Source organism: Lissotriton vulgaris, chromosome 6, assembly GCF_964263255.1.
Source record: "Lissotriton vulgaris chromosome 6, aLisVul1.2, whole genome shotgun sequence".
Taxonomy (NCBI): domain Eukaryota; kingdom Metazoa; phylum Chordata; class Amphibia; order Caudata; family Salamandridae; genus Lissotriton; species Lissotriton vulgaris.
Genome location: NC_141694.1, coordinates 1,225,742,795 through 1,225,770,540, shown reverse-complemented (window position 1 = coordinate 1,225,770,540; position 27,746 = coordinate 1,225,742,795). Strand labels below are relative to the sequence as shown.

The window sequence follows — 27,746 nt, the reverse complement described above, 5'->3', positions numbered from 1 at the left end:
GCGCTGGATCGTTCTGTACATGGCTGTAGCCACCAAGTGGGTGGGAAATGGCATAGCTGCTTTTGGGTCCTAACACTCCCTCTTCCATGTCCCAAGTCCAGTGTGAGCCAGAAGTCCCCGTACACCCTTCATGAACAAAACCCCCTCCCCTTCCCCGTAACCCCCTCAACCATTCCTACCCCGCCACCCTCATCTAGGATCCCCCCCCAGCTTCTCCCCACCCCTGCCCAGTCCCCCCACCCCCCTAGGCGTGCCAGAGTATCACCTAACCGAGCTCTCAACCCCTTCACCAAGATCAGCTCCGAAACAAGGCCCCAGGATTTATCAGCAATCATTCGTAAATCATCACAATGGGACGCAAGGGTAGTGAAATAGCAGCGCGGGCTTATACTGTCCCCCCGTCAGGCGGGTGTCCCGCAGGAGCCGGGCTATGCACCGGGGAGTCCTCCTCCTCCACATCCAGGAGCGTGAGATCTAGGACCAGCCCCTCCCACGCCCTGGCTCTCTCCAGTGCCATGTCATTGTCTAACCTAAGCGCCGCTCGCAGGCGAAGCTCACCCTCACATCTGGCCCATTTAAGCAGCTCAGCCTTCCAGCGCTCTACTACGGGGCCCCGGGACGCCTTCCACTGGGACGTAATGGCCCGCTTCGCCAGGAGAAGCCCCAAGTCCAGGAACTTGCTAGTGACTTTATTCTTTGACGTGTGTGGGAACCAGTGTAGTATGCAATGTGCCATGGTGAGTTGCAGGTCCCTCTCCGTCACCTCCCTCAGAACCTCCACTACTTCCTCCCAAAAGGGCCCCAGCTCAGGACAGGACCAGAACATGTGTTGGAAGTCTGCGGGATCCGCCGGGCAGCGCGGGCAGGATGCCGGGTGGGCCGGGAAGTACTTATGTAGTTTGTCAGGGGTCAGGTAAGCCCTATGTAGGACATAAAAGTGCACCAGCTGGAATCTCGCGTTGCGCGTGCCATTCCGGGCCCCCTCCAGTATGCCATTCCAGGCCTCCTCGGGGATCTCAGTCCCCAGATCGGCCTCCCATTTCGCCTTCAAGGCCAACAGTGGAGCGATGGATTCCGAGAGCATGCGTCGAGATAGGCACGTGACCGCCCTGACCGTCCCCGTCATCATCACGACGTACTGGCAGCCCAGCGACAGCGTCGGCTCCGACATGCCCGCCCCCCAGTGCTTGCGAATCGCCGCCGTTAACGCCGCATGTAGGAGGAAGTCCCCCCCCGCCAGCTCAAAGCGCTCTTGCAGGAGATCGAAGGGCAACATCACCCCGTTTTCGTACAGATCGCCCATGGAGGAGAGCCCCCGCTGATCCCAACCGGCCAGCCCGTGCCACGAGCCCCCGTGCGGCAATGTCTCGCAGAGTCTAAGTGGGATCTCAGGTGCGTACGGGACCGTGACACCGCACCTCCGGCGGTATCTGTTCCAGCATTTTCGGGCCGTTGCAAACTCCTGCGTGAGGTGGAAATCCCCCATCGGAAGTCCCAGGACAATCCGGGACAACACCTGGACCGGACCCGCCGGCTCCCCCGACCCGTCCGCCTCTCTCCTAGCCCGTGCCACCCACTGCGTCAGCCACTGCAGCTGTGCCGCCAAGTAGTAGAGCTCATAGTCCAGGACAGCTAGACCTCCGCCCGCCCGAGGGCGGAGAAGTGTGGCAAGGGCCACCCTACGCCTGCCCGCCCCCCATAGAAAGCCGATGACCATCGATCGCAGCCGTCGAAAGTAGCTCGCCGGGATCCAGATCGGGAGGGTCCCGAAGAAGTAAAGCAGCTGTGGCAGGGTCACCATCTTGAGGAGCGCCACCCTCCGCCTGAGCGATAATGGGAGCGTGCCCCAAAACTCGAAGTTCCCTTTAGCGTGCCTGATCGCCGTACCGATATTCCCCTCAAGGATATCGGCACTGTCATGAAAGATCGAGGTGCCAAGATATCGTAGGCTCCTCTCTTCCCAAGTCACGCCTTCCGTAGTTAGCGGACATGCTCTCCGTGGGCGGGCCGGGAATAGGTGAGATTTCGCCCAGTTCACTCGGAGGCCGGAGACCTTACTCAGCCATTGCAGGAGAGTCTTAGCCCCACGCAGGGAGTCCGCCGAGTCCACCAGGAACATCAGTAGGTCATCAGCGTATAATGCGATGTGGTGTATTTGGCCATAGACATCCAGGCCCTGATATGCCCGGCCAGCCGGGCCCGCGCCGCGAGGGGCTCGACAGCCAGGGCAAACAGCAAGGGGGAAAGAGGGCATCCCTGACGGGTGCCCTTGCCCACCCCACACATCTCAGAGATGACCCTCCCTGTCCTGACTCTCACCGTCGCGTTTGTATAGAGCAGCCTCGTCCAATCGACGAAGCCTTCGCCAAGGCCCAGAGCTCGTAGCACATGGAAGAGATAAGGCCATTCCAGGCTGTCGAAGGCTTTCTCCATGTCGACAGCAAACACCACTGCCTCGTCGCCGTCGTATGTGTCAGCCTCTAGGATATGCTGGAGTCGTCGCACATTAAGCGCCGTGTTGCGGGCCGGGATGAAACCCGACTGGTCCGCATGTACCAGCATGGGCATGTGGGGGAGCAAACGCGTCGCCAAGACCTTGCTCAGGATCTTGTAATCCAGGTTGAGCATGGACAGGGGGCGGTACGCCGATCTGTCCCATGGCTGCTTACCCGGCTTCAGTAGGAGGACAATCAGCGCCTCCCTCGTGGTCGCAGGGAGACAGCCCAGCCGCCTCGCCTCGTTGTACAGCCACGTCAGCCGGGGCGCTAGGAGATCTACGTAGGTGAGATAGAATTCTGTAGGGAATCCATCTGTGCCCGGTGTCTTGTTTCTCGCCAAGCTCTTGATGGCGACCCGCACCTCTCTCTCCTCGATTTTGTCCCCGAGTCGTTTCGCGTCCTCCTCTTCCATTTCCGGCAGGTCAAGACCCTCCGTAAAGGTCTGGAACTCCTCCACCGAAGGGAGGACCCTGCTGCGGTAGAGCTCTGTATAGTAGTCGTAAAACAGCGCGTTGATCCCCTGCTGATCAAATCTCGCCGCCCCCGCGTGGTCTCTGAGCTCAAGGATGACCGAGCTCCGGCTGGCCGGGTTGGCCAGCCAGGCCAGAAGAGCCCCCGATTTGTCGCGTTCCGAGTGCGCCCGCGTGAGGTAGGCCTTGTAATCAAAGCATCGGAGGCGCTCCACCGTTGCCGCCACCGCCTCCCGCGCCCCCAGCAGGGCCTCGTGAATGTCCGGCCGTTCAGGCCTCTCTCTCTCCAGCCTCCGCAGGGTCTCGTCCTCTTTCTCAATTTCTACCAGTAGTGTTCTCCGCACCCCCGATGACGTCGCAATGCACTGGCCCCGTAGTACGGATTTGAAGGCGTCCCATTCCGTTGTGGCCGAGCCCGCCGTGCCCGCGTTAATTTGGAAATACGTCTCAATGCCCGAGGCGATCGTGGTACGGAAGAGCTGATCTTCCAGTGCCTCAGGGCGGAGTTTCCAAGCCGGTATTCTTGGGCGGATCTGCGACCAGCGCAGCCGCACGAGAAGCGGGTTGTGGTCAGAGATCGAGCGCGTGAGGTACTCGCTGTGGCACACTTCTGCGTGCACGTCCTGTGAGCACAGGAAGGTGTCAATACGGACATGTAACTCGTGGAGGGCGGAGAAGAATGAGTAGTCCCTGTCCGACGGGTGGTTAGTCCTCCAGGAGTCAACCAGTCCCCACTGGCGTTGCCAGGCTGAGCGCGCAAGTGCGAGTCTACCAGCTGGTGCGTTCGGAAGGGGGGGGTGGGATCTATCCAGGGCGACGTCGGCGACACTGTTAAAGTCGCCGCCCAGGAGCAGGGGCTCCACTAGGAACTGGGCTAGTTTATTGGACAGTAGGGAGAGGAATGCAGGTTGGTCCACATTCGGGGCGTACAAGCAACCCAGGTTAAGGTCCCTCCCGTCCAGCTTGCCTCTCACCATTATAAATCTCCCCTCCGGGTCAATTACCTGTTGTGTGCACTGAAAGGGGACCCCCGCCCGTATCCAGATGGCCACCCCCCTAGCATAAGCAGAGTAACCGGTGTGAAAGACCTGCCCCCTCCAGCGCCTCTGCAGTGCCCTCCCTTCTTTGTCCAGCAGATGAGTTTCCTGAAGGAAGGCTATGTGTATGCCCCGCCTGACCAGATAGGAGTGGATCTTATGGCGTCTATGCATCGAGTGCATCCCCCTTACGTTCCATGTGAGACATTTGTAGCCTAGGTCGGATCCCATGGTAGTGTCCACCAAGCCCCGTTCGCCCTCTCAGCAACCCCCCCGGCACGCCTAGGTCCCACCCTCGTCCCCCCCCCCAACTTGCATAATCAAACTACCCCAACACCCACACCCCCGGACAGACAACCAACGTGGAAACCCCATCCAAACTCAAGTATCAGAAAGCGTGTCACTACAAAATAGGACTGGAGAGGCAGCGATGCCGGCTCCATACGGGCCCGAAGCCCACCGCCCCCGCCCCAACACCCCTAACAACAAACAGGAGAGGTCCCCCGACTCTCCCCGTCCCCAAGGTCTCAGTAAGAAGTCCCGGGGGGCACCCGCATCTCACTGCATAGCGTCCGGAAGTGGCCCCCCCCGCCTGCACGCCCCAGTACCTTACTTATGTGGCCGGTCTTCCACGAGCCGTCTCAGCCAAGGATACCATCCGCTGTCTGGGGAGTCACCACCGGCATGTCTGTCTCTGACAGCTCGTGCCTACTGCTGGAGCCAGGGCTGGGAGCACTGGCCTTCGACTGCTCCGACGTGCTGCTGGAGGGGCTGGCGTCCCCCTGGCTGATGGCCGCCACTGCCTGCACTGCCTTGGCTCGTTCCTGCTGCCAGCCCGAAGGGGAGCCAGAACGTCGCGCCGGTGCCGTTTCCGTGGAGTGTCTCCTGGGAGGGGTCCGTGGTGTGTGGTCCGTGCCCGGCTCCCCCCTTGCGTCCAACCAGCTCCAGGCCTCCTGTGACGTTGTGAAAAAGTGCGTGCGTTCTCCATCGACCACCCGCAGTCGCGCCGGGAACAGCATAGCATAGGGCAGTTGCAGCGATCTCAATTTCCGCTTGACCGCCAGGAAGGAGGCTCGTTGCTTCTGCACATCCCTGGTGAAGTCCGGAAAAATCATGACCCTGCCGTTGTCGATTCTCAGGTCCGGGACGTCTCTCACCTTCCGCAGTATATGGTCTCTGTCCCTGAAGTGCAGGAGGCGCAGTACAATCGGGCGCGGAGGCGCCCCCGGTTTGGGGGGACGCGCAGGGACCCTGTGTGCCCGTTCAATGGCAAAGAACGGCGAGAGCCCCTCCGGGGCCACCTCAGATCGCAGCCAGCCCTCCAGGTAGGTGACCGCGTCCCGCCCCTCTGTGTTTTCAGGGACCCCAACGAGGCGGAGGTTATTGCGCCGAGAGCGCCCTTCGCTGTCCTCCGCTCGGAGCTCTAGCACCCGTACCTTCTGCGCCATATCCGCCAGTGACTTTTTCAGCTCCACTACGTCCCCCGGGAGACTTTTCAGGGTAACCTCAGAGGTCGCCACCCGCTCCTTCAGCTTCCTGTGGTCGTCCTTCAGTAGGGTCAGGTCCGACCCAATGGTGTATATGCTCTTCTCAAGAGCCTCCCGCGACGCCACAATCGCCTGCATTATGTCTCCCAGGGAGGGGTCTCGCGGGTGGGACGAGCTCCCGGCTCCCTCCCCTAGCGGGACGTCGTCGACAGGGTGTCCCGGGTCGTCCAGCCTCAGGGCCTCGAAGCCCTTCTTCCTCTTGCCTCGTACCATCCTTGCGGGCAGCGCTCGTCCGATGCCTCTGCAGTGGCCGCCGATACTCCCGCTCTTTGTCCGCCTCAGGTACGCCGACTCCCTTGCTCTCTGGGCCCGCGCCTCATGGGGTCCAGTCCGTGGAGCCGTCCAGAGGCCAGGTCCCGCTTCACCAGCGTTGTGGGGCACCAGCGCCCCAGGTCTGGGCACCTAGAAGGCTCCGGCAGGGTGCGCGCCACTGAGCACCAGTCCCGATGTGGCCCGCTGTAATCGGGCATCCCCGGCCAGTTAGGCGCTTCCTCCCGTCTGTAAGTTCAGCGCCTCATGAGGGTGGGGAGCCAGCATCACATCCCGAATTCCCCTCGTCTCCCTCTTCGCTCATGTGCCACCGACCACCTGTGGCGCAGGCTCCCTGGCTATGCCACCGCCAGGAGGGCAGGACAGGTGCTCTCCGCAGGCCCAGCACTCCCCGCGGCCACCGCGGCCCAGCAAACGACCGCCAGGGCCAGATAGGTGCCTCTTCCTGCCTTCAAAGTCAATGCCTCGTGGGGGAGGGTAGCCAGTACCTCATCCCCCGCTCTCCTCGTCGACTTCCGCACTCGTGTGCCCCCAAACCACCTGTGGTGCAGGCTCCCCGTCTAAGTCACCACCAGGGGGGCGGGTCAGGTGCCCCACGCTGACCCAGTGCTCTGCGCGGGTCCAGTGGGTCCACAGCCGGCCGCCAAGGCGATCACCGGGTCTCTGTCGGCGCCATTTTGGAGTCAGGCAGGCCGATCGTCCCCCTTTCTCTGAGTCCGCCCGCGAGGGTGCCAGCCTCTACCCCTCACCTCCGCTCGCTCCCGGGGGGTCTCGTCTGGCCAGCGGCTCGCCACCACAGCGCCAGAGGGCTTCTCCTCCTCTCCCGGGCTCCGTCGCCAGGCGCGTCACAGCAGGACGGCGGCCGCCATTTTGTGCGCTCGCATCCCCGTGTGCCGCGCTCGCCGCCAAAAGTCCGGCGGGGGCAGTTACAGGGGCCCCCCGTCCTCCAGAGTCTCCCTGCGTGCCCCTGATGTCCACCTGGGCACTGTTGAGGGGTCGGGGAGTGCGTCGGGGCGCAGGATATGTGGTGGTGCGAGGCGGGCACGGAGGAGCTCCGGAGTCCCGCTTCCACCTACATCAGCGCCTTAGCCACGCCCCCATGGGTGGCAGCCCCTAATGCATGTTAAAAGTGAATGGTAGAACTGAGGGTCATCATAGTCAGACCTGTATGTATTTAGAATTTGAAAGTCAGCCCCCCTTCCATGACATCTTGAGATTACAAATCTACCAGCATGATCAGTCTAGCATTCTTCAAGTTGTATGGCTGACTTGGGATTAACCAAGGTAATTACACCCCTGGAGTGTGAGGTGAAGCCGCCTGCAGGGAATGGCCCTGCTAGGTTACACCTCGTGAGCATAGCATTATTAGGGACAAAATGCGTCTCTTGCAGCAGCGCAATGTCTACCTCCTTTCTGTTCAAGTACGCCAGAATTTTACACAATTTTCTATGGTCATTTAAGCCCCTCATGTTCCATGTCATTAATCGCAGGCTTCTTCTATATCCCTCCCCATGTTCACTGTGTGTCATTCTTCACTTTCAAATGTTCTGACAAGCCTAGCTGCTATAACAAATGCATTGCCGTAATCACTCACGCCCAGTGTGACCATGTGAACTGTAACAAAAGTACCAACCCCCCCACCCACGTCATGCCAACCCCAACTAGGCATAAGCGGCTCACTTCCCCCTCACTAACAATTACTAGTACATATAGCAAGAAAACTACAATTGTTTAGTAATAAGCACTATTTAACTTGTGACGGTTGAGTGTAAAACGCATTGGGGCAGATTTTACCGGCCATCACTTCTGTGGGGTCCCAATGCCACACAGCCACTTTCCAAATAATAAGAGACTTCCACTGGAGGTACTAAGTCTCTCAGGGAGCCTCGTAAACAACTATTGATGGATAGCATCTCTCACTCAATATGATGCTGACTTCCTGTACCAATAAGCCTGGCCTATGCGAGTAAGGGTCAGCAGAATCATACATTTCAGCATAAAGTTATATTTCACAGTAAGGAGGCACTCCCTGAAAGCTAAAGGTCCAATCACCCCAATCCTGCACAGATTATATACTCACGGGGAAAATCATCATAAAAGTCTGCCGTGCAATGTTTCTCATCAGTCATTTTCATCAAGTCCTTCATCCGCTCCGTCAGCCCGATCGCCCGCCATCTTGTCTTTCCTGCGCTTTCCGTTCAAGTCCAAATCTTTGAGGGATTTTTGCAGGGACGGGGGGTCAGAGAATATCTTTACCTTACCATCGAACATCACTCGCAGCCACGCCGGATACAGCATCGCGTATTCTACTTTTTGCTCTTACAGCTTGAGTTTCAGAGGCGCAAATTGCTTCCTGGCCTCCTGGCCTCCTGGACTCTGATAGTAAAGTCCGGGAATAAAGAGAGGAAAGAGCACTCATGTTGCAAATCTCCCAGTTCTCTTGCCCTCCTCAGCGCCGTATCTCGGTCTCTGAAGTTAAGTAACTTCGCTATTACAGGTCGAGGAGGGGCTCCTGGGGACGGCTTATGTCCCAGCGACTTGTGCACCCGTTCCACAACAAACATAGGAGAAAAGGTGGCAGCGCCAAGCAGCATAGTAAGCAATTTTGCTATAAAGGTCTCCATGTTGCCTGCTGCCGTGGACTCGGGCAGGCTTATAATGCGCAGGTTACTGTGCCGTGATCTGGCCTCCAAATCCTCAGCCCTGTCCTGCAAAATAACCAGAGTTCGCTCCATCTTTTTCTGCGCACTATTAGAGTTGGTTCGCGCCACATCAAATTTAGTAATTCTGCGTTCCGCCATGTCAGGATACTCCCCGTGGTTGTCAACTCCCTCGGTCATATGGTCCATCCTGTTGGACAAGGTGTCTATTTTTGCATCAATCACCGACAAGCCTTTCTGCATAGACACAAGGATTGTTTTGTCTCCAATTGGGTCATCAGACAACATGTCTGGTTCTGATGTAGCGGACTCCGTGGCATCAACTCTATGCCTGGATTTGCCCTGCTCAAAGTCAAGCTTATGCTGTGTTTTGTCTAGTTTTCCCATGCTGGCGCCAATCAGGATCAATGCAAGGAGTGCAGGGATGGTGTTATCTGTTGCGTCAGCTGCTGGACCTGTGAGTGCGATCGTCCAACTACGCTGGATGTAGGCCACGCAAAGGGGAGTCATTGAGGGTTTCACACTAGGCAGTTTAATAGTTCACCATGAAGGCAGGCTCAGATACACCATGCCCCTCTAGGAGTGTGGCCCCCGCTTTGTTGCCATGCAATGAGGCACTGCTTGTCCATGCACAGCTACCAGGGCCCAATACAGTAGCAGTCCCATAATGGGATATAGGGCTGCTCCCGCTAGGTGATGAGGCAAATGGTGTAATGTTCGCAACAAATCCAGGCCGCCTGCACTCGCCTAATGCCAAAGAATCCACTCCGGATGTAGTCTGCCAGCAGGCCTGCACGCCAGGTCGGTGCCAGTCAGGCCGCACGTCAAAGATCATCTCCGCAGCTTGGCCTCAACCTCCGTATCACCAAACATGCCACAGAGCTCAGCAGCCCGGTCGCCGGCAAAGTCACCACTCACTCAGCAGAAGGATCGCCACCAATCAGGGGGTCCAGCCGTCTCCACACCTCAATGGTCACGAGGGCCGGGTGAACGCTCGCACCCGCCTCAGCAGGAATAGTCGTCCTCTTCAGCAGCAGCTTCACGCGGCTCAGGGGAAGCAGCGTCTGGTCCGAGAACTGCAGCCGAATTACTCCTTTCCTACAGCCTCCAGAGCGTTTTCGATAGGGCACAGCATGCTCAGGATCTCGAGCGAGTAACCAGGATAATTATAGCTAATAGCTGACGGATCGATGTGGCGGTTAGCGGAGCTCACTTAGCAAGCAGCCATCTTTTGGCCGGGCAAGCGCCTACCCCCCTATAAAGTCTGTTCCCTGTAGGAAGACAGATCACCTCAAAAGTTTGGCATTTTTACCTTTCATTTGCATTAGCCATTTGAGAGGTCTGTGGTCAGTTTGAACTGTGAAGTGAGTACCAAACAGGTATTGTTTCATCTTATTCAGGTACAAAATCAAATGCCTCCCTCTCAATGGCACTCTGAAGCTGCTCCCTGATGATGTCAGCTCTGACAGCTTCACACTGAGATCGTTTGATAACTCGGAGTTGGTTTGTTGCAAAAAAGGCGTTCAACCGCTTGAACTTCTCAAATCTGGAAGATATTACAGCTCAGAATGTTGATCTGATCAAGTGAGGGAAGGAAAGGATGGTGACAGCAGGGAGGGAGACCTATGAAAGAAAGCAAACAATTAGATACCATTAGCTAAACACAATTCTGTCATTTTCGAACTGTTATAGGTAATGCGTTACATTCTCTGTTACCCGTAAAAGAAAACAACAGCACCTGGTCTTCATTATAATCATGAAATGCATATGGCTCTATCTTTTCCATGTTTTTGCAATTAATTCGCCTTTTAAGACATAGAGGAACATGAATTTACAAAAAAAGACTAAACAGTACATCAGCATGTAGTGTGTGTCGAGGAATAAAGAGGAGTGATCTCTTATCCTTGTACCCACCCTTTCAATCAGGGTATTGCACTTCACAGGGGAGCTTCTCACCACGTACTTCAAATGCCCCCTGTTACTCAAAGCATAATAGTAAAGACAAAGAATCAAAAGCAAACAAGGATTCCAAATAACACACAACACAGTATATGGGAATTTGCTGGGTAATAGGAACCAAAACAATATTCACTGTTTTTATCCACCGTTTCTCAACACAGCTTTGTCATACCATTCCAATGTAGCACTATACAATTGCCATTTGTAAACCCGGCTTGTGCTAGTAGTGCATCCTCCAAAATACCAAGTACACACTTACAGCTGATTTCACTGTGAATTATGAACACACTACAATGCAAGAGTTGTGCCGTTTCCGTCACGGCTGTTTACACAGCAAACAATACACAGCACACTAGAACTCAGAAATGCTGTTACGTTGCACGTTTATGGTAGTGGCACAAAATTAATACACCCAAACCGGTTCCATTTTGGATGTAGTAGCGCTGCCCTTTTGAACCCACAACCCTTTTGCAGGAAAATTACACCCAAACCCTTTCCATCACGGCAGCGTGTGAAATGTTTTAAATAGCGAAACTCACCAAGAACAGTTCGTAAATGAAAGTCGGTGCTAAGGCACCCTTACCACACCATAACGAGTCCAAGAACGGGAACCGGCAACCAGCATCACGACTGTATCCAAGAAGAATAATCGACATCGCTTGTTCACCCGTACTTCCATTAATGCCGCCTTGACCTCGAATATACCTCAGGACGTATCTCTGCGCATCACACTGCCCAATGGAAAATGGAGTCTAAAACCTTCGGGCTGTGACGGGACAACCTGACAACTTCGTAAACGGGTTTCCGTAACAGATGAGTAACCTCCTACTTATAAAATCAACAGGCTGGTCTTGGCCATCATCATTGCTCTCAGATCGGACCGCTCCTATCCCTAGCTCAGAGGCATCAGTCTGCACATTAACTGCTTGGCGTAGTCTGGAGTTTTGAGAATGGGTGCTGAGCACATTGCCTCTTTCAGGGTGTCAAAAGCCTTTTGACAGCTAACTGGTGAGTTTACTTTCTTTGGCATTTTCTTGGAGGTGAGTTCTGTGAGGGTGTCACAATGGATCCATACTCCCTTCACAAACCTCCTATAATACACAGTGAAACCAAGGAATGCCTTGACTTGATTCTACGTTGTTGGACCCTCCCAGTCCAGAATAGCTTGGATCTCAGTTGTAAGGGTTGCACTCGGCCTCCACCAACTCTGCCAGGCAACCTGCCTGAAATCTCCAATTGAGGATTTCTAGTCATCTTTGATATTCAAATACTTGCCCGATCACAAACCCAAAGCTTCCACAATCGCCCCCTTCCCAAAGTAGTGGAAAGCGGAGGTGTGAGATTGCTGTGAGTCCATGATCGCACTTAGGAGTAAGTGGTGTTACTGCTTGAAAGCTGCCACTGAAATAGAAGCAGTTTGACTTAGTGAAGAAGCCGATAAGGGACCAAGAGGCCTGATGTTGCAGGCTGGGCACTTGTGTAACACAAATATACTCAGCCAAATGACTACCGGTCTTTCAAGCAGGTATTGACACAAGTCAAGCAGTAGCATTGACACAATATTAACAAAGGTTAAACTCAATTCCCTAAAAACTTATCAGGCCCAGCTATTAATTGGAAGAGCAGTCCTAAACTATGACTAAAGATTAGATATGATCTTTAACAGCAATCAATAAGTAGCAACAGACAAACAAATAGCTGAAGTACTTATCTGTAATGAAGCAACGAATAAAAGAGGATGATGACTCTGGACATACATATTGTTTGGACATTCTATTGCTTTATAATGTATTATTGTTCTTTAAAGGGCTGAATGTTGGGGCAGCAATAAAAGGTAATTGCATAATGGTAGCCTCTCGCCTTGTAATGAAATCAGCCACCTTTTCATTGCCTTGTTTAACACATCAATAGCCACAGCCCCCTTCTCCAAAGACTGGAAACACGCAAAAGTCAACCCCATACTAAAGAAACCATTAGCAGAGACCAGTGAATTCCACAACTGACAACCGATCTCCCTGCTCCCATTCCCAGCCAAAGTATTAGAAAAAGTTATCAACCAACAACTCTCCTCACATCTGGAACCAAACTTCCTACTGGATTCCTCTCAGTCTGGATTCCGCAGCAACCACAACACCAAGACAGCCCTCATGGTGGCTACCTATGATATCCAAACCCTACTCGACTGAGGAGAGACTGTGACTCTGATCCTCATAGACCGCTTAGAAGGCTATGATATGGCTCCCACCACACACTCATCACAAGGCTGCACAACAGGGGCATCCAAGGAGCTGCTCTCGGATGGATGGCCTCTCCTCACCAGAAGAATGCAAAAAGTCATTCTACCCCTTCACCTTTGAACCAAAGTAAATCATCTGTGGAGTGCCCTTAGGCTCCTCGGTCATCCCCACCCTCTTTAACACTTATATGATACCTATGTCCAGCATCATCAAAACCCATGGACTGGCATCATATCCTACGCCGATTTCACACAACTCATCCTCTCTCTCTATGAAGACACCAACACCAAGAACAACTTCCACAACTGCAGTACAGATGTTGCCAACTTGATGAAGGACAACTGCCTGAAGCTCAACACAGACAAGACAGAAGTACTGATCTTCAGCAACAAAAGCTTCCCCTTGGATGCATCATGGTGGCCTTCTTCACTCAGACCCCCACTGGCCACGCTACGAACCAACTACAGACCATACAGAACAAAGCAGCCAGACTCGCTCTCGAACTCCCTAGACAAACCCACATCTCCCCCTACCTCAGGGAAATGAACTGGCTCCCTGTACAGAAAAGATGCTAGGCATCAATCTCCTGGCCGACGTATACAAGGCCCTACACAACTGCGGACCCACCTACTTGAACCATCAACTGTACTTACATCCCCCACCATGCATCTCCACTCCACTTCCGTCTCTAACTTTCACCCCTGCATCTGACTTAGCAGATGCAGAGGTTGCGCCTTCTCCTACCTAGCAACAAAGACATGGAATGAGCTACCCCTTTATCTCCGGACCTCCCTATCTCTTCCAGAGTTCTGAAAGTCCCTGAAAACCTCACTATTTGGCTAATCAACTGGACCCTGCCATCGCCTGTATACCCTCACGCGTGACAAGAAGGTCTATACAAATCTACTGATTGATTGATGCTGAGAGGCCGTGTGGATTGAATGCCTGTTGTTCATGGCAACACATTTGAAGGGAATCTATGTCTAGCTAATTTGAGGAACATCGAAATAAAGATTTTTGTGTACCATGTATGAATATTCGTTGTTTTTATTTGTTAGTATAGTCAGTGAAAGAGCATTCTTAGAAATAAACAATACCAAAAATACATTTTCTGTGCGTGGTATTAAATTCTCAAGATTTTCATCTTCAGCTATTGTTCCAGTGGATGGACATTTTTTGATTAATATAATTATTAGAATTCTCCCTGGAATACTGAAACTGGCTCAGCTAGTCCAATGCAGTAGAATGATCAAACTAAGTCTTCTTATTTGCCTGTGTTCCAAGTTCAGTGAAGGACTAGAAACCAGCAGTTGCAATCAGCTTTTTGGCCTTTCTATAGGATGTTAATAGATGTATTCTCCACATGCTCAGTAGTAAAAGCTCCTAATTGCCTGTTCTTCTTGTCATATCCCCTCACATACATGGTAGTCAATTAATGGGTTATGCTCTCAGAACATGGTATTACCTAATGTTAACACACTTTGCAGTGGGCAGTTGTGGATAATACCTTACAATCAGCTCTAGATGAGAACTCTTAGGACACTCTTCATCATTAGTGAACACATGCCTATGGGCAGTGAGATCAGAGTGCAATTACAAAAAAGAATAAGGATGCATGAGTGTAGTACAAATAAATAGCACACACTGCATAGGCAGGCTGATGTTTAGGAAAACATCACTTGCTTATGTAAAGATAATCCTCACCTTTCTCTGCAAAATTATGTAACTTTCATTAATCTTACAAGTTTACGTTTGTTGTTTTTAATTAGTATATTTTACTAGGATCCATCTCTTTCCATTGGCTATGAACTTGGCCACTCCCTTACATCCTAACAAGGTGAACATGCATCCTTGCTGTTTTTTCTCTTTAACAACATCAATGCTTAGGAAATTCATCGTCAATGCTTACATTTTTAAAATCCCATTGTTCATGACGAGCTCAGCTCGTCATGGGTGTATGGAGGTGTACATCATGACGAGCTGAGCTCGTCATGAGCGTCCAAGGAGTTAAACATATTTGCGTGTATTATTTGTCTGCCACAAAAATACTTCCTGCAGTCTATTTATACTCATGGAATGTCTATAGGCAAACTAGCCAAATTCACTGCTCTGACACTGGAGATATTTAAAACCTTTAAACCCTTAAGGGTACCATGGCTAAAGATATGACTTTACAGCTAAATAATATTGTCATCTCCTACTTCACATGATTTACTAGAAACAAGGTTGCTGACAACAAACTCTGTGTGATCAATGTTCCTACTTATACTTGGGTTCCACTGAAAAGTTTGATGAGAGTCTTTTATTGTGGTCATGGAAGGGGAGTTTGATGTGGAAAGTGAAAATGGGCCTTAAAGTATGTTTTGCCTAATGTAATTTTTATCTTTACAGCAGCCACAGTCGTTCCTGGCAGACACAATAATGAGCGAGAGCCGAAGCCTCCTACCTTATTCTGGCGAAAGGGTAAGACGGGACATCAAAGCCCACCATGTGTTTGAGCATTTCCTTCACCATGTGTTTGAGCATTTCCTTCACCATGTGTTTGAGCATTTCCTGTGCCTCAGAACATTTACTCTTGTGGTGTCTATGAATGTGTAGTCGACAAAACCAGTGATTTCCTGCCACCTGTCTCACTCTATAACTAACTACACAATCTGCTCTATCATACATTGTCTTATCTTACTGCCTACTGAAGTTTGTTAACTTCAAATGAATGCTGTTTCATCAAGGTTAATAAAGGCTTCTAATGGATTCTTTAAATAGATGACTCTTTAAAATGTAAATTCCTCAAGACAGCGTCGCTGATGCAATACTACCATATACTCATAGCCAAAATGTTTAAGGAAGATTTTATGTGAATCCCTGCTGTTTCTTTCGTTTTTGATTCCAACATTACCAGCTGAACTAGGCATTCAACTCTCAATATAAAAGACACCGTAATCTTCTAGATAAATGATAAATTCCAAGCACACCTTTGAAACTATTTATCTCATCACCACCAGAAAGCAAACTTTCTCTTAATGAAGTAGATCCAGACTGATGACTTGTACAAACTTCAACTGTGCAAAAGTAAATAGGATTTTCCCTGGCTTTGTAAATGCATATTTAATGGCAGCAGACATCTTAATGTCATTCGCAAGTAGAAGTATGGTGTCCTTTACATATATTTTACAAACAAGTCTAAGAGAATTATGATGTCTTTTATGATACAAGTTTTGGAATACAACATTTTCAGAAATATCTGCAGTTAATTTAATGCCCTCTGCCAGAGCCACCAAACTCTTTCATCATTCTTACCATGATCTACTGACTTCATTATAATCTTTGTACTCCTTAATGTTAAGACCAGGACATGGTATTGACAGACCAGAAATGTGTCAGGGATTAGTTTGGTAGGAAGATCGAGAATCAAGATTGCATTGTTGAAGCTTAGCACCCAAAGCTGCCATAATAAATGGAACTACTCTGCCAGAGTAACTTTTAATGCATGATAATTATTCCTTGGTACATAAGAAGCCTCCTCCATCTCTGCTGACCTAGGCCCAGTCACTCAGGGAGCTTGTGGAATCCTGCAAGCTTCATAAGATGTTGCTGGACTACCAAGGTCTTAGAGGAATGCTAGAGACATCTTAGGGAAAAACACACATGCGCACACCATGCAGTGTATATCTAGTCTGTAGGCTTTTGAAACTCTTAGATTATCATATTCAGAAGACTTTAGTGACTGTTGCAGCTTCACACATTCTGAATACACATTCAGGTGCAAGAAAATACCTGACATGAGATTCACTGAGCTTCGACTCATCAAAACCTGCACAACTAAAAAGGTTTATGTGGACTTCATTATTTCCCAGGGGAGTTTTCCAAAGATGTATTTTGAACAGAGGATACACAACCCAAACGAAAGGGCCATACTGAGTGAATATTTGGCTAGCTTCTGTACCCACATGTACCCAGGCATGTATAAATATATTTCAAAATATATCTATATATAAATGTATATATTATATATACATATATGTATATGTCTGTGTGTGTATAACTTGATGATATACACATAATAGATATATATTCAAGCATGTTTTTGTTATAAAATGGTAGGACAATATTAATAATTTTACATCCTCAAATACAAAGTTGTGGGCAGAGCAGGAACGTGAGCCTCATTAGTGGAGGCTGGAGTTGGCCTTAATCTTTGCTGAAATCATTTTTGGTTTCTTTACAGCTTCCTGTATGCCTTTCTAGACACCGCACGGTACAGATGAGTTTTCCATTGATTTTGCGCATCCCACATCATATTGCTGGAAGAGTATGCGTAAGTGAAAAAATATTTTAATGGAGGAATAGGAGCCAGGTATTTGGGTATTTCAGTTGCCCTCCATGCATGCTCTCTAACATTGGATCCACTATAAATGTTATTTCCCACATCCTGCTCCCAATCTATAACTAACCTGACCAGCCTCTAAACAAAGCTGTTCCTAGCATTTCTCTCCAACCAATAATACCTCTAAAATTTGGACCATCTTCTTAGTATCTCCACTTGTTGCGCTGTCATTAAGCCCACTTCACTATTCCACTATACTTCTTTTCCGGCAAATTCTTTCCCCTTTCCTCTTCTTTCCCCTTATGGCTGGCTTCGACGTCATTCTTCTTTTAGCTTCCCCATTCGATTCTCTGGCACTTCCTCCCGCACCTACCCAACCTACAAATAAAGTGTAAATAAGTTCAAGAGGCATAGATCTTCATACACATTGGATATTTGTTGGCTCGCCAGTTTTAACCACAGCCATATTTCTACATTTACATGCACTTGCTTGTCATACAATTTATGGGATTGCATCCAGTAGGTAAAATCACCTTCTTAAACGTGGGCACTGCTAAACACTTTAATGAGGGTTTTTCATTATGGGCAAGGTGTTGTGTAGATAATGGAAGTGGGCTTTGGAGAACGTTTTGCCTCATGCGATTTTTTACCACTTCAGCAGCCACGCGGGCCCACCACAGAGGCAATGATGAGGCAGAATAACAGCTTGATACTTTACTCTGGCGAAAGGGTAAGTGACACAGGATTTCAAAGTCCACCATGTTTTTGTGTATTTTCTTTGTCCTAGTACATTTTATCCAGTTGGCTTCTAGCAATGGTGGATGGTCTACAAAGCCAATCTCATCCCTTGCCCTCGGCCCCCATCTAAAGCAAAACTGTACAACCTCTTCTTTACAGCATCCTAATCTTATTGGCCTCTGGGTTTTGAAATGACTGTTTTCTGAAGGCTTATCAATGGAAAATAAATGCTGTTTTTGCAAGGATTAATAAAGGTCACCAATCAATTCTTTACATGAATGAATATTTACAATGCACAAGTTGCAAGGCAGTCTGTCTCTCATCCTTTCTTTCACTCCTCCAAATTATCCCACACTCCCTTCACATTACTTTTCTGCACCTTCACTGAGTAAACATATTTATGTAATCACAACGACTTTTCAAGGTAAGCTTGCAACTATTCTGCCATTGATACAGAGATTATATTTAATTTGACTTGCTAGATCTGCACACCCTGTACATCCACATCACCCTTAACAAGTGCCTAAGACATCTGACTGTTGTACTATTCACAATCCAGTACCCTCTTTTTGTTTTTTGTAAATTATGACAGCACTTTTGACATAACAGAGACACCATGTTTTCCAGTCCAATTGGGAGTGGCAATCCAATTTCAGGCACAAACTTATTTTTTGATGTTTGCAGAGCACTTGCCCCCCCCCCCACCCTTCTTGGTATATGACGTCAAAGGAACCCCTCTATAACCTAGTGGGCCATATTCAAGGTTACCTTTGATGTATTTTTTATTTTACATATTTACTTTGGGGTTATAAACTTGAAAATATTGATTTCAAACAGACAAATGTTTATTGACAATAGTAAGTAAAATATTGATTATCCTATTTAGTTGCCTCCAGTGAAAGAAAAAGTAGTGCTTGATTATGTTGAATATGGAATTTTAGAAAAAAACACTGGGGCATATTATCAAGGACGGTGTTAAAATTATCGCCGGTTTAGCGGCAGAGCACTGCCGCTAAAACGGCAATAAAGGGTTTGATATTATGCCCTGGAGAATTCCAATAGAAGCCCAGGTTCACACCAGAAGAAATGGTCCGAGTTACAATGTGACTAATGTACTATAATAATTCTGTATCATACCATACAGACATTCACCACATAAACATTTGCCACAAATTTGCACAAATTTATCAAAGAGAAATAGTAATCAAGAAGAAAATAGCATTTAGTTGTGCAATATTGGTATTTAGGTACGTTACTCAGCCTGTTGTATATCAAATATTCAAAAAACAATAATTAAATGTAATTGTAAAGTCATTACATTCAGAGTGCTCTTCCAGCATCGACAGATGCATCGAGGCAGCCAGGAGCACTGACGGCCACAACCGTGCTGAAAACAGCGCGTTGAGCCTTTTTGAATACCAGAACTGAACCCGGACACGATGCCCAGTCGTCAGTAAGGAACAGAGGCCAAAATATAAAGGAGCACGCCAAGGCCCACCCCCAGACGGCACAGATGACGACCGTCTATTGATGCTCTCCATATCACTGTCCTGATGAAGACCCCAACATGAGGCAATAATAACACTTCTAGCGTACATTGGGGGTCGAAACGTAGACTACGCCATCTGAACACACAATAGGACACAAAGGAATATATTGATTTGACCTATGTGTGATGCAATTTCGGAACCTCTTGTACATTTTGATTGTAAAGGCGTGTTTTGATTTTAACGGGATGTCTTTAAAAAGTCACGCCACCTTTACCCGGTCCCTCACAACCTTCGCACTTCCCCTCCCCTTCTCACTGAGAGCACTCTGAATGTAATGACTTTAAAATTACATTTAAATATTGTTTTTTGAATATTTGATATACAACAGGCTGAGTAACATACGCAAATACCAATATTGCACAAATAAATGCAATCCAAACAGACTAAATTGCAGGCACGGTTCTGGGATCTGGGGCTGATAACAGCTAAGCGACTCATTACGCAGCGCTGGAAGAATAGTGCCCCCCGCGGCCGGTAGACTGGCGTCATTAATTTGCTAACTGGGCTAGCGCGGAAAGCGTGGCGTTACACAGGGAGGAGACGGCGGGGCTCCGCATGTATCCAATTGCCCAGGAATGGGACACCACTCTGACTGGAAACCATCAGGCCTGCCTCCAGTCGGGCATCACATGATTGCCCATTTGTAGTGGGGTGATGACCAAGTAACTATTGCACCCTGGGGCCTGGCCCTCCCCCCCTCCGCCCCCCCCCCCCCATCGGCGCTACGATCAACCAGACTTGTCTACCGTTCTCCCCCCGGCCGCCTCATTGCTACAGCAACTCTCAATACACAACTGCTCCCGGGCACACTGCCGAGTATGAAAAGACTGCTGATTATATAACTTTGTATGATTGATTGGCTTTGTGTACATTTTACTTTGTGAAAATGAATAAAATCTGAGGCCGTGGGTCTCAAAAAAAAAAAAAAAAATTGGGGTCTGCTGTCCCCAACAGAGCACCATCCTTGTGTTTGCAGGCCATTCCCAATAATTCACAAATTGCGACCTGCCTCTTGAATTTTGATGAGGCAGGTACCTTGCGACCCAATTGAAAATCGCAAAAAGTGTCACAGACACTGTTGTACATTCCATTTTGTGAGTCGCAAAACATCGCAATTTGCGATTCACTAAAGAGAATGGTCGTACATCTGGCCCCACAAGCCTTGGCCCTTATGATAGTGAAAGTCAAAGAATAAGTGAGAGGTAATCAGTGGATAGGGAATTAGCTTGTTTTTTAAATGTTTCCATGCTAGCTGTAATGGAATGGCCTAGATCAATATGTTTTAAAAATATTTCACCACTGGATATTCTAAAACCGCATTATCCCTCATCCCATCTTTTTTTCCATAAGGGTAACTATAGAGTGATCAAAGAAGACAGTTTTAGGCACCCAGATCAGATTCCAAATCCATGGCCAACTTAAGCCAACTACAATTGCCACATTGATGTCATCTCCATCCCTCGTAGCCCACTCTGGGTGCCTCATCTTTATGCCATGATTGCTAATGGTCAGGAATCTCCTCTTTCATATCTTTTTATCTTAACTCCTGCATCTTCTTTATGGTTCTCTGCATACAGCAACTCCAGGAAGTTTTGGCTGGCTCCACTTTGCAGAAACCTAGGATTTAAAAATTGTTTGTCTGCTTTTAGAATTTTAAAGACTGATACATCAAGTTTCATCATATTTGCACTTTCTAAGTACCTTACAGCTATGTGGACCAGAAGGTGTAAATGAATTGATATCCACAGCTAAAGTTTTTATTACTGAAAGCTATCTTTATATTTTAATGTGTGATATCTGTATAGTGCAATTTATGATGTTTTCTTAATGGATGTAAATATCTCCTTTTTAAAAAGTTTTAATGTTCTAATTTGTACTCTTTTATGACCTGGACGGTCGAAATAAAGAATTTTTTAATTGAATTGAATTGGTTCCCTGCACAGAAGAAAACAGTGTCTGAGTTTTCCCTACAAATAGCAAAGAGTTATTTTGCTTGTCCACACTCCAGACACTTCAACAACGCCATTTTCAGGCTTTATTGGATAGATGGGCATTCTAAAGGTTTCTTGCCATGCATTAAAGCATCAGCCCTATGTACAGAAAGCAACTTTACGAAACTGAATTCCGTTTTCTACCTAATTATTCATTCCTCTCTGATAGTTTCAAGAATATGCTTTGGTCCCGAAGTACATCTGTAGGTTGTTATTTCGAAAGTCAATTACATGACAATAGGAGAACTACAGGCAGGTTACAATAAAGGGCTCTGTTGTGGCTGTTGGGAGTTATCTTGCCTGACACTTTTTTCAAATCTTCACAGTTGCCAGACTTACGCACCTCAGATGGAAAACCAGAGAGCAGCATCTCATTGGTGTGTCGCCTTATAAATCACACTTCAGGAAGGCAGAGGGTAAGTGACCGGTGGACAGACCCATGTGTGAGTGTTTCCTTTTTCCCCGCCCAGTGCATGCTGTTACAATTCTCTATCAGTGAATTGTCTTTAAATGTTCTGCAGTCTTGTATACCCTTCCCCAAATGATCAAATCTTAAACTAATACTTTCTCATTCTGAAAATGCCATTAAGCTCAAAGGGGAAAATCACCTTTTCATGCAGCGCAGTGCGACAAGCAAAGTTATTGTGGTGTGTTGTGTGGAAGGGAGAGACCTGGACAGTGTCACATCTACACAGATAGTGCACCGCTGCCATTTCCCCAGGTTCTTGTTCTCCTTAAGGTTGCCTAGCACCATGCAGAAACTTTAGTGCCAGAAGGTCTTGTACCGAAATGATAAACCTCCAGTACAACATTCTTTGCTTAGACTTACTTTTAAACTTTGCCACTTTGTACATGTTCTTTATACACATGAAATGAGCGAACAGTTTGGAGAAAACATTATTTCTCCTACTTTGTGCCTTTCTCATGGAGGCACATTCTTTTAGTGTAAACCCCTGTCTACCTCCATTAGTAGATGGGGCTCTGTGTTAAATTCCTTGGGTAATCACATGGGAACGCCCTTGTACCACCCATGGAACACCCCTTGACGCAACGTAATGCAAAGTAACACAAACAGCTACTTTGCATTATTCTTAGTCAACCTTCCTCACAAATAAACATTTGCACTGAAAATTGAAATCGTTATCAAGACTTTGCACCGGTGCTCCTCTTTTTTTGTGACTTTGCACCAACACAAAGCCTTGATAAATCTGACCCTACATTCTTATTTTATCTAACTCAGACCGATGTCGTCTCCATCCACCTAGCCCTGGATAACCACTTAATGCTGACACCATGATTCTTGACAAACTTTTATGTTTGTTTGTTTACTTAAGCACTCACTTCATGTCAACTGTTTTTAGGCTTCCGTAAGACACATGTTGTATAGGGGAAGACTGTTATTTCATGACATTCTTATTGTTTTTAATTGTATTGATAAGTGGTTGTGCAAGCAATAATTTGATCAAGGTTAGTTTTGAATCCTGGAGGTCATGTTTCTAGTAGTATTATTAGTGTGTGGACGGAGGATATTGAAACATTGAAAGCAATGGCTCTGAAGTGTTTTCTACAATTGGTTCCAGTAACCATTAAGAGGTTGATTACTTTGAATCTTAGATGGTAAGCTGTTGGTGCATGGTTGTATTCTGTAGGTATAAGGGTGTTGAACCTTAAAGGCAGTTGAAGGTTAGGCAAAGTGAGACTATTTTATTGAGTTTTCATTGGTCTATGCTTTTGTATGTGGAAAAAAAGTGTGAGTCGTGAACGTTGAACGGCAAGTTTCAGTTTTTCATAGTACTATGGTTTGGCAGGGGGAGTGATGTACAGGAAATTGCTGTAGTCACATTTACTGATGTTCCTACCTCCAGAGGTGGTATTTTTTGGGATGAGGGCAAGATTTTTTTGAGGCGCTATATTTAGTAGAAAGTGGTATTGACCACTGCTTCTGTCAGTTGAGACTGGGGTTTGTGGCTATATAAAGACATTGACCCTGACTTTGGTTTTCATGGAACAATGTCTCCAAAGAAGGTTGGGAATCAGAGTGCCCGTATTTTGTAAGGGAGATGTGGTGTCTCAGCACCAGGATTTCTGTTTTGGAGCCAGGGAGTGTCTGGCTGATCAGAGTCATCCACATCTCTATTGCTTTGAGGTCTTCTGTCACATTCATGAGTTGCTTCCTGTGACCTGCAAGTAAATCTAAATGTCATCATCTTAGGAGTGGAAGGTAAGGCTGTGTCTTTTAGGTGAGTATGAAGGATGATGCAGAACTCTTCATGTGACCTCGCAGGGTGGGAGATTTCAAACAACTGGAGCGGAGTGGTCAATGATATGTGCAACAGACCGGTGATAGTGTAGCTGAATCTCACAAGCTGACCCAGATATCCACTGGTGCAGTTTCTGTTCCATGTTTTAAGCAGATTTTTTGTAATGGAAATATGAATTCCTTATTCATTTTAAATAATGGGAAAGGTTGTCAGTTTTTTTCTGCATTAACGAGCCCCCGGTTACTGAATGAGTCTTAATTTTCCTTGTTAGTGTGATTGCTTATGAATTTTGTAAGATAATATCACTCTTACATCAGAATGATCATTTCTGAAGGTGAAAAATCAATGGAAAGAGTTGTAAACACTAAACACTGAAGTAAAAAATGCAATTGCTTCTGAGTGGGGCTTTCATTGCCTGTAAGGAAGAATACCATTCTACTGTGGTTCATTAGTGCCTAGGGTGTCATAAGTTTCAGTGTGAGCATGTAATTGGTTGGTGACAGCTTGTCCAGCAATGGAATCTTCCATCCCTTTAATTTCCAACTACTGGCCTTCCCACATGGCTGGGTCCAAGTTGGGGTGCTGTGGTGAGGAAAATAACTATCTATTTAACACAGATCTATGTGACTGGGGTGAATGTTTGCATTGTTCAGCATTCCGTCCATCATTTGTTCCTTTTGCCTACCCAATTAACTGGTCATAGGAATGCTTATGTGCTAGAAAATCAACTGGCATTGTACAGGTTTACTTCACTACATACAATCTAAAGTGGGTTCTGGAAACAACATGGTAACAGAGAGTCTACGGGAGCTTACAATTCTCATGCAGAGCAAACCGGGGATACTAGAGAAAAGAAAGTGATTTTTGGGGTGGGTAATATGCTCATTGACAGAGGCACAATACTTTGACTGAGTGTTTCCCTCATTCTCTTTTTTGTGTCCTTACAGCACTCACTGTGGCATGGCACATCAGGAATGTTTCAGAGGAGCAGCCCTATACTTTTAAACCAGATCTGTTACGTTTCTGAGAGAGAAAGGGTAAGCAACAGGGAATATCAATGGAGGGGTGTGAGCCATTTAAGCAACAGGGAATATCAATGGAGGGGTGTGAGCCATTTAAGCAACAGGGAATATCAATGGAGGGGTGTGAGCCATTTAAGCAACAGGGAATATCAAAGGAGGGGTGTGAGCCATTTAAGCAACAGGGAATATCAATGGAGGGGTGTGAGCCATTTAAGCAACAGGGAATATCAATGGATTGGTGTGAGCCATTTAAGCAACAGGGAATATCAGTGGAGGGGTGTGAGCCATTTAAGCAACAGGGAATATCAATGGAGGGGTGTGAGCCATTTAAGCAACCGGGAATATCAATGGATGAGTGTGAGCCATTTAAGCAACAGGGAATATCAATGGAGGGGTGTGAGCCATCTAAGCAACAGGGAATATCAATGGAGGCGTGTGAGCCATTTAAGCAACAGGGAATATCAATGGAGGGGTGTGAGCCTTTTAAGCAACAGGGATTGAGCCATATAGTTGAGTATTTATTTGACTCCCACATGCATGATTTGCTGTTGTCCTTCAAAATGGGTGTCCAATATCCATCCTCATCATATACTGCCTGCCCCTCCCCCTACAGAACTGATGTGTCTAATCTCTAAACTAAAATGGCTCCATGACAATCCTGTTACCCCCATTGACATCGCCTCCATCCTTCCAAGCCCTGTGTAATTAACTCATCTTTACATCAGTTCTCCCCTTCCAGCGCCCACTTCTTCCCAATAATCCCACACGATAGACATACCTATCGACTTTGCAGGTTATGTTGAGGTTTGTGTCTAAATTACAGATGGATGGTGAAACCTTTTTTTACATATGTATTGTTTATACATCATTTAAAAAGCACCAGAGAAAGTTCAACTAATCTTAATCCACAATTGCCTTTTGGAAAAAAAACTATTTTTACACTATCTCTGATACTCCTGTAATAAACTATGGAGCAAAATGGCTTTGTCACAAACATACTGCGATCATTTCCATTTAAAAAGTTGTGAGAACATATAATCTTCACAAAGAGAAAAATTGTGGGGAATTAGTTTTCACTAGTGCAAATTTCTGTGGCATGGCACTGAGGACCCTATTCACAGAACTGACTTAAGACAACATCTTAAAATAACTACTTTTGATATTCACAGAAGGCATTTAGTGGTAGTAAAGTAAGGCTGCTGTCTTAAGTCTGTCTTAAGTATGTCTTAAGTCTGTCTTAAGTCTGTCTTAAGTCTGTCTCAAGTCTGTCTCAAGTCTGTCCTACTACTTTTGGTATTCACAGAAGGCATTTAGTAGTAGTAAAGTTAGGATTTTGTCTTAAGTTTGACTTAAAGACAGACTTAAGACAGACTTAAGACAGACTTAAGACAGTCTTAAGACAAATTTAAGACAGACTTAAGACAGACTTAAGACAAACCTAGGACAGACTTAGGACAGACTTAAGGCAGACTTAAGGCAGAATTAAGGCAGACTTAACCCCTTCGATGCTGATGACGAGCTCAGCTCGTCGTCAGCCACGGGGGGCGTGTGCGGATGACGAGCTGAGCTCGTCATCTAACCCGGCTTTTAGAAAAAAGCCGCTTAGCGCGAAAATAACCGCCGCAGCGATGCGGTTAAGACAGACTTAAGACAAACTGCTAACTTTACTACTACTAAATGCCTTCTCTGAATACCAAAAGTAGTAAGCTTAGGATTTTGTCTTAAGTTAGTTCTGTGAATCGGGCCCTGAGTCTTTAGCACTTTCTGAGATTAGAAAAGTAAGCTGCTGAATTGTGGGATCAGGTATCTCCGCCCATCCCAAACCTTTCAGGCCTTTATCACCTTGCCATTTCCTTGTGACCACCAAGAATCCTTGCTTCAGGATTGACTAGCTACTCCAGTACAGGGTTTAGTCTTTGACTTCTGGGAAGTGTATTCCTGGTTTTATGTGGATAAACAAGAACTACAAATCCCAGAGTGGAAAGTCAAAACCCACACCATTGCAGTTAGGTATGCATGGATCTGGGAAACTTGTCAAGGAGCTCGGAAACCTGGGGAGCTCAGCTGTGCAGGGTCTACACTGTAATAGCATAAACTTTGGTCCTGAGTTATTGTGCAACTGAGCACTTCATAACAATCATAAGAATTCAGGACAAATGTTAACACTTATCCTGTTTTTTACTTGTGCCGGAGGTGTACTGAAAGCCACATTAGTTATAATACCTGTATGTATTGAATGCAGATAATGTAATTGTTCAATGCAGTTTATGAACCACTAATACTGTTTGGTCATGATTAGCTTATGTTTAGGGTTCAAGTTGCCTATAAATGTAAAAATGTTTCCATTATTCTTTAACTCCCAACTGAAATGTATATTTATATATGTGTATCTCTTTCTTTTCCAGGCAACACAGCCTTTTCTCCCAAAACTATTCAACTTTTTGAAAAAGCATTCTACACAGATAACTAACACTATTGCCAATATTCTTTTTGGATAATAAAAATAAGAATGCCAAGTGCATATTGTAAAATAGGAAAGAATGTCAAGGACCTTATTGAAAAATAAAATAGTTTGTTGCTGTCTACATGTGATTTGTGCAGCAGATTCAATTTGGTGTATGACTTCATCTTGTGTAATGTTGCCCACCCTAGCTGTGCACTGTACATACACTTACTGACAAAGTATTTGAATAACAGAGGAAGTTGATGAAAATTGTTTATGCTTTTGAAGAACACTTTTGGTTCAACTGTTGTGCCTGACATTTGCCAGATCCAGTAAGTGGAATGACAGCCAACAGGCTGGGCATAGTTCCTTCTAAAATGACCTACATTATGTACAAACTGTGCTAGTACAACAGAAGGTGGCTATCATTTGTTTGTGTGGCTATGAGCAGTGCACGACTACTTCAAGTGTAGTACTCTTGCCTTAACCATGCTAACAAAATGCCACCAGCAGGTGTTTTATCTATTTCAGGCATGTCAGACTTTTTTGTGGGGCCTGATTAACGTGTTCCATGCGTCGGACGGCCCCCGGCTGCCACGTTGGGTGTGTGTGTCGGACGGCTGGGGGGCCTCCAATTACCGCACGCGTACAATACTCCTGCACAGTGGGGAAATTTGCACCACTGCGAACGTGTTAAGCCAAATGAAGAGGAGCACTTAGGACTAACTACATAAATACA

The 27,746-nt window shown here is 47.2% G+C and overlaps 1 protein-coding gene across 1 annotated transcript in view; it reads left to right on the top strand.

Moving 5' to 3' along the window:
• The window catches only part of LOC147708656 (uncharacterized), a 223,889-nt gene extending 196,827 nt beyond the window's left edge, over positions 1-27,062 (top strand). Inside the window, exons 14-17 of the mRNA XM_086925380.1 lie at positions 17,661-17,732; positions 21,608-21,697; positions 24,490-24,579; positions 26,970-27,062. Coding sequence (XP_086781506.1) covers positions 17,661-17,732; positions 21,608-21,697; positions 24,490-24,579; positions 26,970-27,062 — 345 coding nt within the window. The remainder of the gene's footprint in view (positions 1-17,660; positions 17,733-21,607; positions 21,698-24,489; positions 24,580-26,969) is intronic.
• Positions 27,063-27,746: the final 684 nt, after the last annotated feature.